Here is a 14151-nt window from a genome sequence, read left to right as displayed (position 1 = left end):
AGGAAACGAGAAAAGACACAGACAAAATCAGAAATGAAAAAGGACAAGTTATCATGGATGCCACAGAAATACAAAGGATCATCCAAAAATACTTTGAAGGACTATATGTCACCAAATTGAATAACCAAGAAGAAATGGACAAGTTCTTAGAAACATATAGCCTTCCTAGACTGAATCATGAAGAACTGGAAAATCTAAATGGACAGATCAAAAGCAAGGAAATGGAATCAGTCATCCAAAACCTTCCCAAAAGCCAAAGTCCAGGACCAGATGACTTCACTTGTGCATTCTACCAAACCTTCAAAGAGGATCTAACAACTGTCCTCCTCAAACTCTTCCATAAAATTGAACAAGAGAATACTCCCTAACTCATTTTATGAGGCCAACATTACCCTGATACCAAAACCTAGGGATAACACAAAAACAGAAAACTATAGACCAATATCTCTGATAAATATAGACACAAAAATCCTAAACAAAATTCTAGCAAATTGAATACAACAATGCATTAAAAAGATTATACATCATGACCAAGTGGGGTTCATCCCAAGGGCACAAGGATGGTTCAACACATGCAAATCCATCAATGAGATACATCACATAAACAAAACAAAGGACAAAAATCATATGATTGTATCAATAGATGCACAAAAAGCATTTGACAAGATACAACAACATCCATTTAAGATTAAAACATTTAATAAAATGAGCATAGAAGGAAAATACCTTAACATAATAAAGGCCACATATGACAAACCCTCAGTATCATAATTAACTGTGAAAAGCTGAAGCCCTTCACTTTACATTCAGGAACATGACAGGGCTGTCCCCTATCACCTCTGCTATTCAATATAGTGTTGGGAAGTCCTTGCCAGAGCAATCAGGCAAGAGAAAGAAATTAAAGGCATCCAAATTGGGAATGAAGAAATTAAACTGTCACTTTTTGCAGATGATATGGTGCTTTATATAGAAAAACCCTAAAGACTCCACCAAAAAGCTATTAGAAAGAATAAACAAATACCGTAAAGTTGCCAGTTACAAAATGAATGTTAAAAACGCCATTGCATTCCTATATACTAAAAATGAAATCTCAGAAAAAGAAAGGAAAAAAAAAACCCAATTCCTTTTGCAATTAATCAAGGACGTGAAGGACCTACACACTGAAAAGTATAAGACATTTTTAAAAGAAATTGAAGACAGAAAAAAATGGAAAGAAATTCCATATTCATGGATTGGAAGAATCAACATAGTTAAAATGGCCATATTACCCTAAGCTATATACAGATTTAATGCAATCCCCATTAAAATTCCAATGGCTTTTTTTTTTTTTTTTTTTTTTTTTTAAGAAATAGGACCAAAAAAATCATCAGATTTGTATGGAACCACAAAAGACCCTGAATAGCCAAAGCAATCCTAAGAAGAAAGAACAACGCTGGAGGTATCCACTCCCTGACTTCAGCCTGAACTACAGAGCAACAATAATCAAAACAGCATTGTATTGGCAGAAAAACAGACACACAGACCAATGGAAAAGAACTGAAAACCCAGAAATAATCCCACATAAATATGGACAGATAATTTTCGACAAAGGAGCCAAAAACATACAATGGAGAAAAGAAAGCCTCTTCAATAAACGGTGCTGGCAGAATTGAAAAGCCACATGCAAAAGAATGAAACTAGACTGCTATCTGTCACCATATACCAAAATTACCTCAAAATGGATCAAAGATCTAAACATAAGACCTGAAAAAATAAACTGCATAGAAGAAAACACAGGTATTAAACTTATGGACCTTGGGTTCAAAGAGGATTTTATGAATTTGACCTCAAAGGCAAGGGAAGTAAAAGCTAAAATAAATGAATGGGACTCTATCAAACCAAAAAGCTTCTGCACACATCGACAAAATAAAGAGGCAACTAACCGAACGGGAGAAGTATTTGCAAACAACACATCCAATAAGGGGCTAATATTCCATATATATATGGAATATATATATATATATAATATGTCTGTATATGTCTGTATATATCATATATATGCCACATATATGCCATATATTTGACATATATATATATGTATATATAATATATACAATCCAATTAAAAAATGGGCAGAGGACCTGAACAAACATTTCTCCAAAGAGGACATACAGATGGTCAATAGACATATGCAAAGATGCTCAACATCACTAATCATCAGAAAAATGCAAATAAAAACCACAATGAGGTATCACCTCACCCCAGTCAGAATGGTTATCATCAATAAGATAAATAGTAACAAGTGCTGGAGAAGTTGTGGAGAAAAAGGAACCCTCATACACTGCTGGTGGGAATGCAGACTGGTGTAGCCGTTATGGAAGGCAGTGTGGAGGTTCCTCAAGAAATTACGAATAGAATTACCATATGACCCTTTCCTGGGTATATATCAAAAAAAATCTGAAAACATTTATCTGTAAAGATATATGTGCTCTGATGTTCATTGCAGCTTTATTTATGATGGCCAACACATAGAAACAACCAAAGTGTCCTTCGATAGATGATTGGATAAAGAAGATGTATATATACACAATGGAATACTACTCTGCCATACGAAAAGATGAAACAGTGCTATTTGCAACAACATGGATGGCTGTTGAGATTATAATGCTAAAAGAAATAAGTCAGACAAAAAAGTTGAGAACCATATGACTTGACTGGTATGTGGGATATAAAATTGAAGGCAACAAAGGAACAAGTCAAATAAATAAAACAAAAAATCATAGACACAGACAACAGTTCAGTGGTTTCTAGAGGGTAAGGGGGAGGAAGGATAGAAGAGTGTAAAGGGGGTCAAATACGTGGTGATAGAAGGAGAACTGATTCTGGGTGGTGAAGACAATGTAATATATAGGTGACGTATTACAGAACTGTACACTTGAAAACTACGTAATCTTACTAACCATTGTCACCCTAATAAATTTTAACTTAAAAAAAAGAAAACAAACAGAAACTTTGGACTCATAAATACATAATCTGAAATGATTAAAGGAACCCTGTAATAAATTTACTGAGGTAAATGCAATCTTGTTTAACCTTTTAATGTAGGATATGCCTTCTCTTAAGTGCCGTATGTCTATATATATTATACGTATGTATTCTCTTTAATGGAAATTTCTTCTACCAGTGACAGGTATACAAAGATGCAGGGCTGCCTTCAGTTGATGAATTACTCAAAATTAATAATTTTCAGGCATAGACAAGACCACAATTTGGCAGGGTAAAGTAAAATAATTATACAGGGATAGATTGTCCTCCAATGTTCTTTACAACCCTGAGATTCAAAGACTTTATTAAATGACCATGATTAACTTAAAATTTGAATGAAAATATAATCTGTTACACTGAAATAGAAAGATATATTCTATTTTACATTATAGTTGATTTTAAAGACAAGATGAATTAATGTTTACCATGTAAATATACCATGTATATAACTTTGCAATTTTAAAACAAATATTTTAGTAGATAACCACATATTAACTATGAAACACAATTTAAATTACCCTCTTGTCCATTTCGTAAGATGAAGCTTCTGTACTTGGCAAAAGATGGGTAATAGTGGCTATTAGGATCTGTAGGTAAGAAAAAAAAAAAGCTCAAAATATGTTAAACCCACTGTGTATCCTGAAACTTAAATATTAATGCTAAAGTGATATAAAAGCTATTGCTGCAAGTTTATGCTAAAACATTAACACTGTTATTTCAAAGTAATTTTTAATAGGTAAACTTTTCAAGTGTACTTAACTATCAAACACTTAACAATCGTTATGTATGCAATCAATTTTATATATGCTTTGTCAACTTAAATGGATTTCTTACAAACTCAATTCATGAATCAATACATATAAATACAGACAATATATGTTTTAACAGAAAAAAAGACACATAGATAAGCAAAAAGAAAAAGTTTTATGAAAACCATCTGCAATTCTGTTAAGAAATCTACTCTGCTCTATATTAGGTATAGAAGGAATATTACCTCAACATAAATAAAGGGCATAAACGACAAGCCCACAGCTAACATATTCAATGGTGAAAAGTTAAAAACCTTTCATCTAAGGTCAGGAACAAGACAAATGTCCACAATGGCCATTTCTATTCAACACAGTAGTGGAAGTCCTACCATAGCAATCAGGCAAATAAATAAATAAAAAGCATCCAAATCTGAAAGGAAGGAGTAAAATTGTTTCTGTTTGCAAATTGTTTCTGTATGCAGATACAATGATCTTATTACAGATCATGTAATAAACCCTAAAAACTTGACCAAAAAACTGTTAGAATAAATGAATTCAGTAAAGTTGCAGGATACAAAGTCAATCAATAGACAAAAAACAGTTGCGTTTCTATACACAACAGCGAGCTATCAGAAAGAGAAAGTAAGATATCCACATTAACAATAGCACCAAAATCAGTAAAATACTTAGGAATAAATTTAACCAAGGAGTGAAAAACCTGTACACTGAAAACAATACAACACTGATGAATGAAAATGAAGAAGACACAAATACAACAGTCCCCACTTATCCTCAGGGGTAACATTCTAAGACCCCCAGTGGATACCTAAAACCATGTATCGTACCAAACCCTATCTATCTATACTATATTTTTTCCTGTACATACATCCTTAAGATAAAGTTTAACTTATAAATTAGGCACAGTAAGAGACTAACAACAGTAATTAATTGTAAAATAGAAAAATTAGAACCATATTCTGTAATAAAAGTTATGTGAATGTGGTGTCTCTCAGCAAGCTAGCACAAATTTCCTTTTCCTTCTTCACAATTTTGCAGACAAGACGATTCACTCTTACTATAGATTTTAGCAACCTCAGCATATCGTTTTTTTTTTTCTTTCCTTAATTATTAAGAGGATAACTTTCACCTTTGCACTTAAAGAAGCACTTTGCAGTTTCTTTTTGGTATATCTGAATTGCCAGCATCACTATTCTTGCACTTTTGGAGTCATTATTAAGTAAAATAAGGGTTACTTGAACACAACACTGCGATACAATGACAATCAATCTAATAACTGAGAGGGCTACTAAGTGACTAATAGGTCGGTAGTGAATACACTGTGGATACGCTGGACAAAGGGGTGATTCACATCCCGGGTGGGACAGAGAGCGAGAGACAATATGCGATTTCACCACACTATTCAGAACAGCATGCAATTTAAAACTTATTATGAATTGTTTACTTCTGGAAATTTCCATTTAACATTCTCAAACTGTAGTTGACCCCACGTAATTAAAACTGCGGAAATGAAAACCATGGATAAGGGAGGACTATTGTAAATGAAAGATATTCCACGTTATAGACTGGAAGAATCAGTATTTTTCAATTGTACATACTATTCACAGCAATCTACAAATTCAATGCAATAGAAAAATTCCAATGGCATTGTCCTCAGAAATAGGAAAAAACCATCTTAAAATCTGTATGCAACCACAAAAAAAGTGATGAAGAGCTAAAGCCATCTTGAGAAAGAATAAAGCTGGAGGCATCATACTTTCTGATTTCAAGTTACATTATAAAGCTATAGTAATCAAAATATGACAGTAAGGTACTGACATAAAAACTGGCACACAGACCAGTGGATCCGAATAGGGAGCCTACACATAAACCCACGCATATGTGATCAACTCATCTTTGATAAGGGCACCGAGAACACACAATGGGGAAAGGATAGTCACTTTAACAAATGGTGCTAAGAAAACTAAATATCCACACACAGAATAAAACTGCACCCCTATCTTACAATGCTCACAAAAATTAACTTTTAATGAATCAGAGTTAAGTGTAAGACCTGAAACCATAAAAGTCTAGAAGAAAACACAGAAAAAATGATTCTTGACATTGGTCTTGGTATTGATTTATTGGATAAGACACCAAAAGCATGGTGTCTTATCTTGCCCAAAAGCATGGGCAACAAAAGTTAAAATAAACAAGTAGGACTACATCAAACTAAAGAGCCTCTGCACAGCAAAAGAAACAATACATTGAAAAGGCAATTGATGAAATGAGAGAAAATATTTGCAAGCCATGTGTCTGGATAAGAGGTTAGTATCCAAAATATATAAAGAATTCAAGCAACTCAATAGCAAAAAAGCAAACAATTCATTAAAAGATGGGCGAAGGACCTGAACAGACATTTTTCCAAAGAAGACATTCAAATGGTTAATAGCTTTATGAAAAGGCGTTCAACATCACCAACCATCAGGGAAATGCAAATCAAAATCCTAATATCACCTGGCATCTACTAGGATGGCTATTGTCAAAAAGAGAAGAGATAACAGATGTTGATGACGATGTAGAGAAAAGGAAACCCTTATTTACTGTTAGTTGGAAATATAAACTAGTAAAACAATTTTGGAAAACAGTATGGCAGTTCCTCAAAATATTAAAAACAGAACTACAGTATGATCCAGCAATGCCACTCCTGGGTATTCATCTGACAGAAATGAAATCAGTATCTCAAAGAGGTATCTGCACACCCATGTTCATTGCAGCACTGTTCACAGTAGCTCAGATATGCAAACAACCTAAATGTCCTTCCACATTTATTCAAATGTCCATGAATAAAGAAAATGTGGTGTGTGTATATATACACAATGAAATATTATTCATCCACAAAAAAGAAGGTAATCCTGCCATTTGAGACAACATGGATGAAACTGGAGAGCATTATTCTAAGTGAAATAAGCCACACAAACAAAGACAGATACTGTATCACTTATATGTGGTATCTAAAAAACAAAACCAAAACCAAAACAAAAAAAAAATCTGAAACAGAGTAAAATAATGGTTGGCAAGGGCTGAGGGGAGAGAAGAGAAATGGGAGAGATGCAAGTCAAAGGGTACAAACTAATGTGCAGCATGGCAACTATAATTAATTATATGGTCAGTATGGAATAGGTGAAAGTTGCTAAGAGTAGATCTTAAAGTATTCATACCACTAAAAAAAGTTAATTGTGTGAAATAATGGGTGTGTTTGTTAATTATCTTGATTTTAGGCATCATTCCGCAATATCAAATCATTGTGTTGTACACTTTAAATATATACAATTATATCTGTCAATTATTCCTCAATAAAGTGGGAGGTAAAGAAATCTCTCTTAGTGGTTAGATGGGTGTGTGGGAGGGGGTTGGGGATAAGGGGAAAGGTGAAGGGATTTGGAAGCAGCTGGTAACCACAAGATGGCCTCAGGGTTTTTTTTGAAAATTAATTTGGGGAAGGTATTCTATGATGTTGTAAAGATTTTGTTGGGTATCCGATGGACATGCGTCTTATTTGGGAGACCACCTCAGGGATACTGTGGATACCTGATCATGGCATTGTACACCAGAAGCTAAACATTAATGAATGCCAACTATAATTTTATATATATAATGTGATGGTTCAGTGTGAGGTGGAAGGGATAGTGGATGGGGGGAGGGGGGTTCACAGTATGAGGGATATAAATGATGAACGTCTAAGTATTACCTTGTTTTGTACACCTGAAACTAATAAATAAATTAATTAATTAAAAAAAAAAAGAAATCTCTCTTGTCTTTTCTGTGTGTGAGAATGAATGAATATATATATAAATACTTTAAGAAAGATATTTTATAATGTGGATTTTTAAATTAACATATATTATATACTGAATCGTATATGAATACATTTGATGAGAATATTCAATAACATTATTAAAAGGTGGTAAAATATTCATATACTGTGCTATCATTTACCCTAGAAATCTATTGATTTCATTCAATCTTTCTATGTGCTTGTTAAAAATATACAGGGTACCAGAGGATAAGGGGAGAAGGGGGGTGATAGATGAGGGTAAAGGGGATCAAATATATGGTGATGGAAGGAGAACTGTCTCTGGGTGGTGCACACACAATGGGATTTATAGATGATGTAATACAGAATTGTACACCTGAAATCCGTTAACTTTACTAACAATTGTCACTACAATAAACTTTAATTAAAAAAAAAGAAATATATATATAAATATATGTAAATTTATTGTATTTTTATTGTATGCTATTATAGTTTTATAAATTATTGCTTCAATGCATCAAGTAGAAAAATTCTTCTAAATATACTTAATACAGTAAAAAGGCTTTACCAGTAAGATCTAGTGTATTAGATTGCACCTACTTAATAATGGTAATAGAACTGGGCTTCTATTGCTAACTATGCAAATAGGTAACAATTAGAGAAATGCTCCACTATTTTAGGACTTCATTTCTTCATTCAACTAGAGGTAGAGTATAACTTCATGTTCATCTGTAGCCACTGGGCATTATAATGTATGGTGAAGGACTTTGCAAAAACCCTTCACAGTTAAGAAGTACTTGGGCAGTTGTATTAATAACATATAAACTGATGAAGAAAATAAGGGAAAGTATTTGGAGGCTTTCAAATGAAAAAAAGTCTGCTTAAAGAACAACCATAATTTTCAAACAGAACAATCAATCTTAAATGGTAAAATTTCTAAGTTTTAAAATTACAGATGTTTTAATACTAACATACATATACACATACAAATAAAAGATGTTTTACATTCAGTTACCATGTCCCCCATGATAATAGCTGTAGCCAACATTTATTAAAATTTATGTCCCCTCATTTTTATGACAAAAGGTGCGAAGAGCTTTACATGTATTTTCTCATTTAGTCTTCAGGGCAACTCTGTGAGGTAGATGTTCTTATCCCAATGAAAAGATTAAAAAAACTGGAGTTCAGAGGGTAAAGTAATTTGTTCATAGTGACAAAGTCAGTAAGTGGCATAGTGAGAGATGACTTAACCTTGGTGTGTCTATCCCTCAAACCCAACCTCTTAATCTATATTCACGTCAACCGATATTTACTGAACAGATCCTACATGAAAGTCACCCTAGACATAAAAAAAGAAAACAGAAAAAAATGCCCTTGATGGTAAAGGAGCTTAGAATTTGTACATAATATACCGTATTTTGCTGGGTACAATGCACTCCTGAGTATAACGCGCACCCATGTTTTTGGCCCAAATTTACAGGGGGAATAAAAAATCCTTCGTTTTAATTTTTTAATTCACATTTTTATTTGTTTATGCTTAGGTACTTGTTTTTTGTATTATAAAGGAATTTTAGCATTTATTTATTAACATATTATGGTACAAAAAATTTTATATAACAAATAATTCCAAAACACAAGAACAGATACAAGGTACAAGAAATTTTATGTACCAATAATAAATTCACGATATTTACACATCACAGAAAGCCAAGAACTCTTTGTCATTACAAGTTTGTTGTAAGTTCAACAAAACCGATTATCGTATTCCAGGGTACAGGTATTACTTTGTATACGGATATTGTTATTGATTTCTAGAGTTACACTTTTAACTCATAAGCATAAATAAAAGAATTAAAAACATTTATATAGATACGGAATTAGTACTTCCCATGTATCATGTACATCCTTATTTTTCCCTCACAAATTTGGGCAAAAATAGTGTGTATCATACATGGCAAAATACAGTATTTAGTGTTATAACAGACTGGCAACATGGTTGAGTGGGAAAAACCTGGACTTGAAATCTTACAGATTGGGTTTGAACTGTTTCTGCCCTGTTAGCTTGTGACTTTCTTTATATAGTTACTAAATCCTCAGTCTTCTCATCTTAAAGGGGAGGAGAGGGAAGAAGATAATAGTTAACCTCAAAAGACTTTTAGAATTAAATAACTTACAAAAAGGTAACTGCTATTAGTAACTGGTACATAGTAGGTGCTTAATAAATAACAATTACCACCTTTCCTAAAAATGTTACAAGAATATGAAGATAAGAAATATTAATTCTGGTTAGAGAGAATAGGTAAGAATTTTTTTTGAGGTGATAGTATTTAAACCAATAACTGAAAGATGTGGTGGTGTGCCACAGTTAGAGAGAAGCAGCAGAGCATTTCAGGTGGGAAGAATTGGGGGTATAGTAAGCCGGGGAATTGGGGGAGGATAGTAAGCCGACTCAGGTGCCTAGACTACAGTGTATTTCAAAGGAATATGTACATGATTCTGAGAAGATGGACTGGGTCCTCATCTGAAGGCCTCAGATTCCCAGCTAAAGAACTTAGGTCTTATTTTATAGGCAAAGGAAACCATTCAGATTTTGTTTGGCTTTGTTTTTTTTCAGGTTAAGTGGCATAAGAGTCATGTGAATGATGATCTGGTAGGGAAGCCCTCAGAAGCCAAGAGACCAGTTAGAAGGCTATTACACTATATCAAGAAAGAAATAAGGAAGGGCTGAAATATGTCTGGTATGGCAGAAAATATAGGAGACACAGAATTAGACTTAAAAAAACAACAACAACTTTATAAATGATTGGCTAAAAAGAAAAAAAGAGGAATGAATTAAAATAATGTCCTGATTTTGGTGTTCTTACCTGAGAGAGAATGGAGCTGGATATACATTTATAGACCATGGCAATTACGAAGTTGCAGGTATCATTTAAAAACAAAACCATGATCTCTTTAACAATAAAATACAAAGGAACTCTCATGAACTTTGATATCTCAAAAGAGCAGCCTGGGTTGCCATTACTTAATATGCAAAATTGGATGAAACTATTAAATAATTTATATTTCAAGGTATCCAAATCTAAATATCTTTAACATGGTCATTGTAAGAAATAAATGAGAAAGTACTTACTTGAATAATTTTCAAGGGAGAATCAGGTTGGTAAATCTGAAGTCTAGGTACATAATGAACCAGCATGTGAAGCATGTTACAAGCAACATGGGCTACTGTTTTATTAGGAAACTATAACAAAAGAAAAAAAACACATGAAAATTTTCCTTCCAATCTATTATAAATCAATACATTATTAGCTGCTGAAAAATTTTAAATTTCATACGTTTCCTTTTTTCATTCTATATTTATAATGCATTTATTAAAATATTATTAGGAAGATAAATACACAGCTGCAAAATAAAAAAAAATAACACATTCCAAAATTACAATTAACTTTATTTTTCCTTCATGATGTTTGACTGTCCTCTTTAAATAAAGTTTTATTCCATTTTCTCTTACCTGGATTTCTGCAACAGCCTCTAAATTGCTTATCTTATTATTAATCTTTTCCCCATTCCAATCTACTACCGTGTTTCCCCAAAAACAAGACCTAGCCGGACCATCAGCTCTAATGTGTCTTTTGGAGCAAAAATTAATATAAGACCAGGTATTATATCATATTATTCCCAGTTTTATATTATGTATCATATAAGACCCGGTCTTATATTAATTTTTGCTCCAAAAGACGCATTAGAACTGATGGTCTGGCTAGGTCTTATTTTCGGGGAAACACAGTATATACAATACTTCCAAATTAATCTTCTAAAGAATTCACCTGATGCTGACATTCTCATGCTTAAAACTCTTAAATGACTCCTCAGTGGCATAAAGTTGAACTTTTTATGTTTATCTCTCTATGACCAAATCTCACCCACTTTTCAAGTCCTGACCAAATGTCTCCTCTTTCCAAAGTCTTCTCTGGCATCTAAGTCAAAGTGATCTCTGCTTCCTCTGAACTCCATCAGCAGTTTATTTATATATGCACCACTCATTTGGTTCTCTCAGCTTTTTATATTTCATTACTCTTATTTTAATCTTTGTCAGCCATCGTATCATTGTACCAATCTCCTGAATCTAGTATTTACAATTCTTTTCATTTTGGTATCTCTTACTCTGCCTAACAAAGCACCTCAAACATAGTATATATTCATAAATTTCCTGTCGAATCAGTAATATTTATACTTTGTATGTTTAGAGTCCTACACAGATAGGACTATTACAGGTCTTAAGATAAAAATATCACGCATCCTTTCAGAAACAGAAAATTTCCATTTATTCATTCAGACTCTCCAAATAATTAGGTAATTATTTCTGAACAAACCTTATTCTGGTCACAAAGAGGGCATTTAACTTGAATGATAAAACCAAAAAGTTGAACAGCTCATGAATTCAGAAGTAATAAAGATCAAATAGTAGGTTACAGAAACACTGATTAAGAAAAAAATAACCCTACATACGTTATTAAATAATTGATTTCCTTTAGAGGAGTCATCCATATGTATGCTAGGGACAAAGCCAAATACATAAAAAGTTGATATAAAATAGGTCATTACTAAGATAACCTAAATTAAGACTAGATCCATTCTTAACATAAGTCAGAATCAAGGAAATAATGTAATAATAAATTAATGAAAACTGTATTAAATGTTTTAATCTATAAGGGCATAAGACATAATTAACATTTGGAGAAAAATAATCATAATTCTATACTATCTTAATATATTCCACTAAACAGTTCTTTTTACCTTTAAGGAAACACAAATTACATTCAGAGCTTCCTTAATTTGAGGATGATGAGACTCATGGACTAGTTCTTCACAAATCCAAATACCTAAACTGCAAAGTGCTACACATCTGCAAAAAAGGCAACCAACAATGATACAAATAAAAGTGGATGAGCCTTTAAATGAAATGAAACCACCACCACAACCAAAACACCCACAACCAGCCAACATAGAATGAACATGCACTGTTTAAGTGATCAATTTGTTACTCTGTACATTAGCTCTTCCTAGGAAGACAAAGTGGGAGGGAAGCACATTCCCAAAACTCTAAGCCTAATTTTCAATTACAATTTACTACTAAAATCATAGGCAGGAATAACACACAGAATCTAACAAATCCATATTAATAAATTGATTATTTCCATAAAGCTTCCCAAACAAATATGCAATCTGCTTTCAAAAAGGAAAAAGTAAAATTTTATTAACTGATAGTAGCAAAGTAAACTTAAGCAAAAACAAGAAGCTGCTGGGATAAGTCAAATACTATTTTCATATCTTTTAAATTTAACATAGCTAGCTACAGATTCTTTTTAATACAAATTGGAAACATAAAAAATGTATATACTTTATAAAGGGATTCCAACAGAAACAGAACTTGTAGAATTTTTGTTCTTTTCCCTCACGCCTTGTGAAACTTCATTTCCCTACTGCAATTGAGTTTCAGCTTGAAGGGAGTTATTTGATGATCAGAATCTGTAAGAATTCACGTGTTCAAGTATAAGCTTCTGATAAAGCATACAATATGTCTAAGAATAAAAAGGCCACTCCTTCTGGTCTCCTGGTATGCCTGGCACGTTCTGATACTGATAGTCATAAATTAACTTCAGTGGAATGTTAAATTTCAGAACAATTCAACAAAGCAGAAATGTTTAGAATGTTTTGCCTCCTGCACACACTGGATCAAAGTTCTGAAGTCCCTTCTTTTCAGTCTAGCACAGTGTTAGTGCTACTCAACTGCCTCCTATCAAAGCGACCAGTCTTCTAAGCGAGGTCCACTGCTTTATTTCTTCCCTATTATTATCTACTCATAAATCTTAGGTAATATTTATAGATCTAAATAACTAAGTTTCAGGGTTAGCAGTAGAAAGAGTTGTAATCTTAAAGTAATATTAAACTGTAAAATGAAGCAAAGCTCTCCATGGATATGGCTTAGTCAAGGCACAGACTAGGAGAACAAAGCATTTTTTTTTTTGTTTGTAACAGCGATATAAGGGGTGTGTGTGTGTGTGTGTGTGTGTGTGTGTAGTTTCCTACATTCCTCATGATATCAAAATAATCTGGATCATCCCCGGTATCTCAACTCTCAGCTCCTGGTCGGATTTTGGGGTATTAGCTTCTAAGACCTCACATTCCTGAAAGGTATAGAAAACACATTTAGCAAATGCTTACGTTCAACTTCTGGGATTTTCCCATACGCTTAATACTATTAAGCTACCGTGTTAATGACTCCCAAATCTACTTCTGGAAAGCTATGTTTTAGGCTTCAATACTCTTTACTTGAGAGGCAATGTAGTTAAAAAAAATAAAAATAAAAATAAAAATAAGGCAGAAAATCTAGAATCTGAAGCTGTAGGTTCAAATCTAGTTTGGCCACTTATTATTCGTGCATCTAACAAAGCTCTGAAGACAAACTGCCAGGGTTTTAATCATAGCTCTGACCTTTCTGGGCGATAGGGCAGATTATTTAAATACTCTGGGCTCCTATCAAAAGGAGATTAGTAATTGCAC

General features: G+C 33.1%; 1 protein-coding gene across 14 annotated transcripts in view; it reads right to left on the bottom strand.

The window, feature by feature from the left end:
- Positions 1-14151, bottom strand: part of RALGAPA1 (Ral GTPase activating protein catalytic subunit alpha 1) — a 214538-nt gene that overhangs the window by 85312 nt on the left and 115075 nt on the right. For all 14 annotated transcript variants that reach the window (XR_013993430.1, XR_013993431.1, XR_013993432.1 and 11 more), the window contains 3 exons: positions 12385-12493; positions 10718-10828; positions 3543-3611 (listed from right to left, as the gene is read on the bottom strand). Coding sequence is in view for 8 of the 14 variants with exons in the window: in XM_081049576.1 (XP_080905702.1) it covers positions 3543-3611; positions 10718-10828; positions 12385-12493 (289 nt within the window). In the remaining 6 variants the exon portion in view is untranslated. The remainder of the gene's footprint in view (positions 1-3542; positions 3612-10717; positions 10829-12384; positions 12494-14151) is intronic.

Source organism: Rhinolophus hipposideros, assembly GCF_964194185.1.
Source record: "Rhinolophus hipposideros genome assembly, chromosome: 5".
In the NCBI taxonomy this organism is placed as follows: Eukaryota; Metazoa; Chordata; class Mammalia; order Chiroptera; family Rhinolophidae; genus Rhinolophus; species Rhinolophus hipposideros.
Note: the sequence above shows the minus strand (reverse complement) of the source record. Positions and strands in the feature narration are given on the sequence as shown.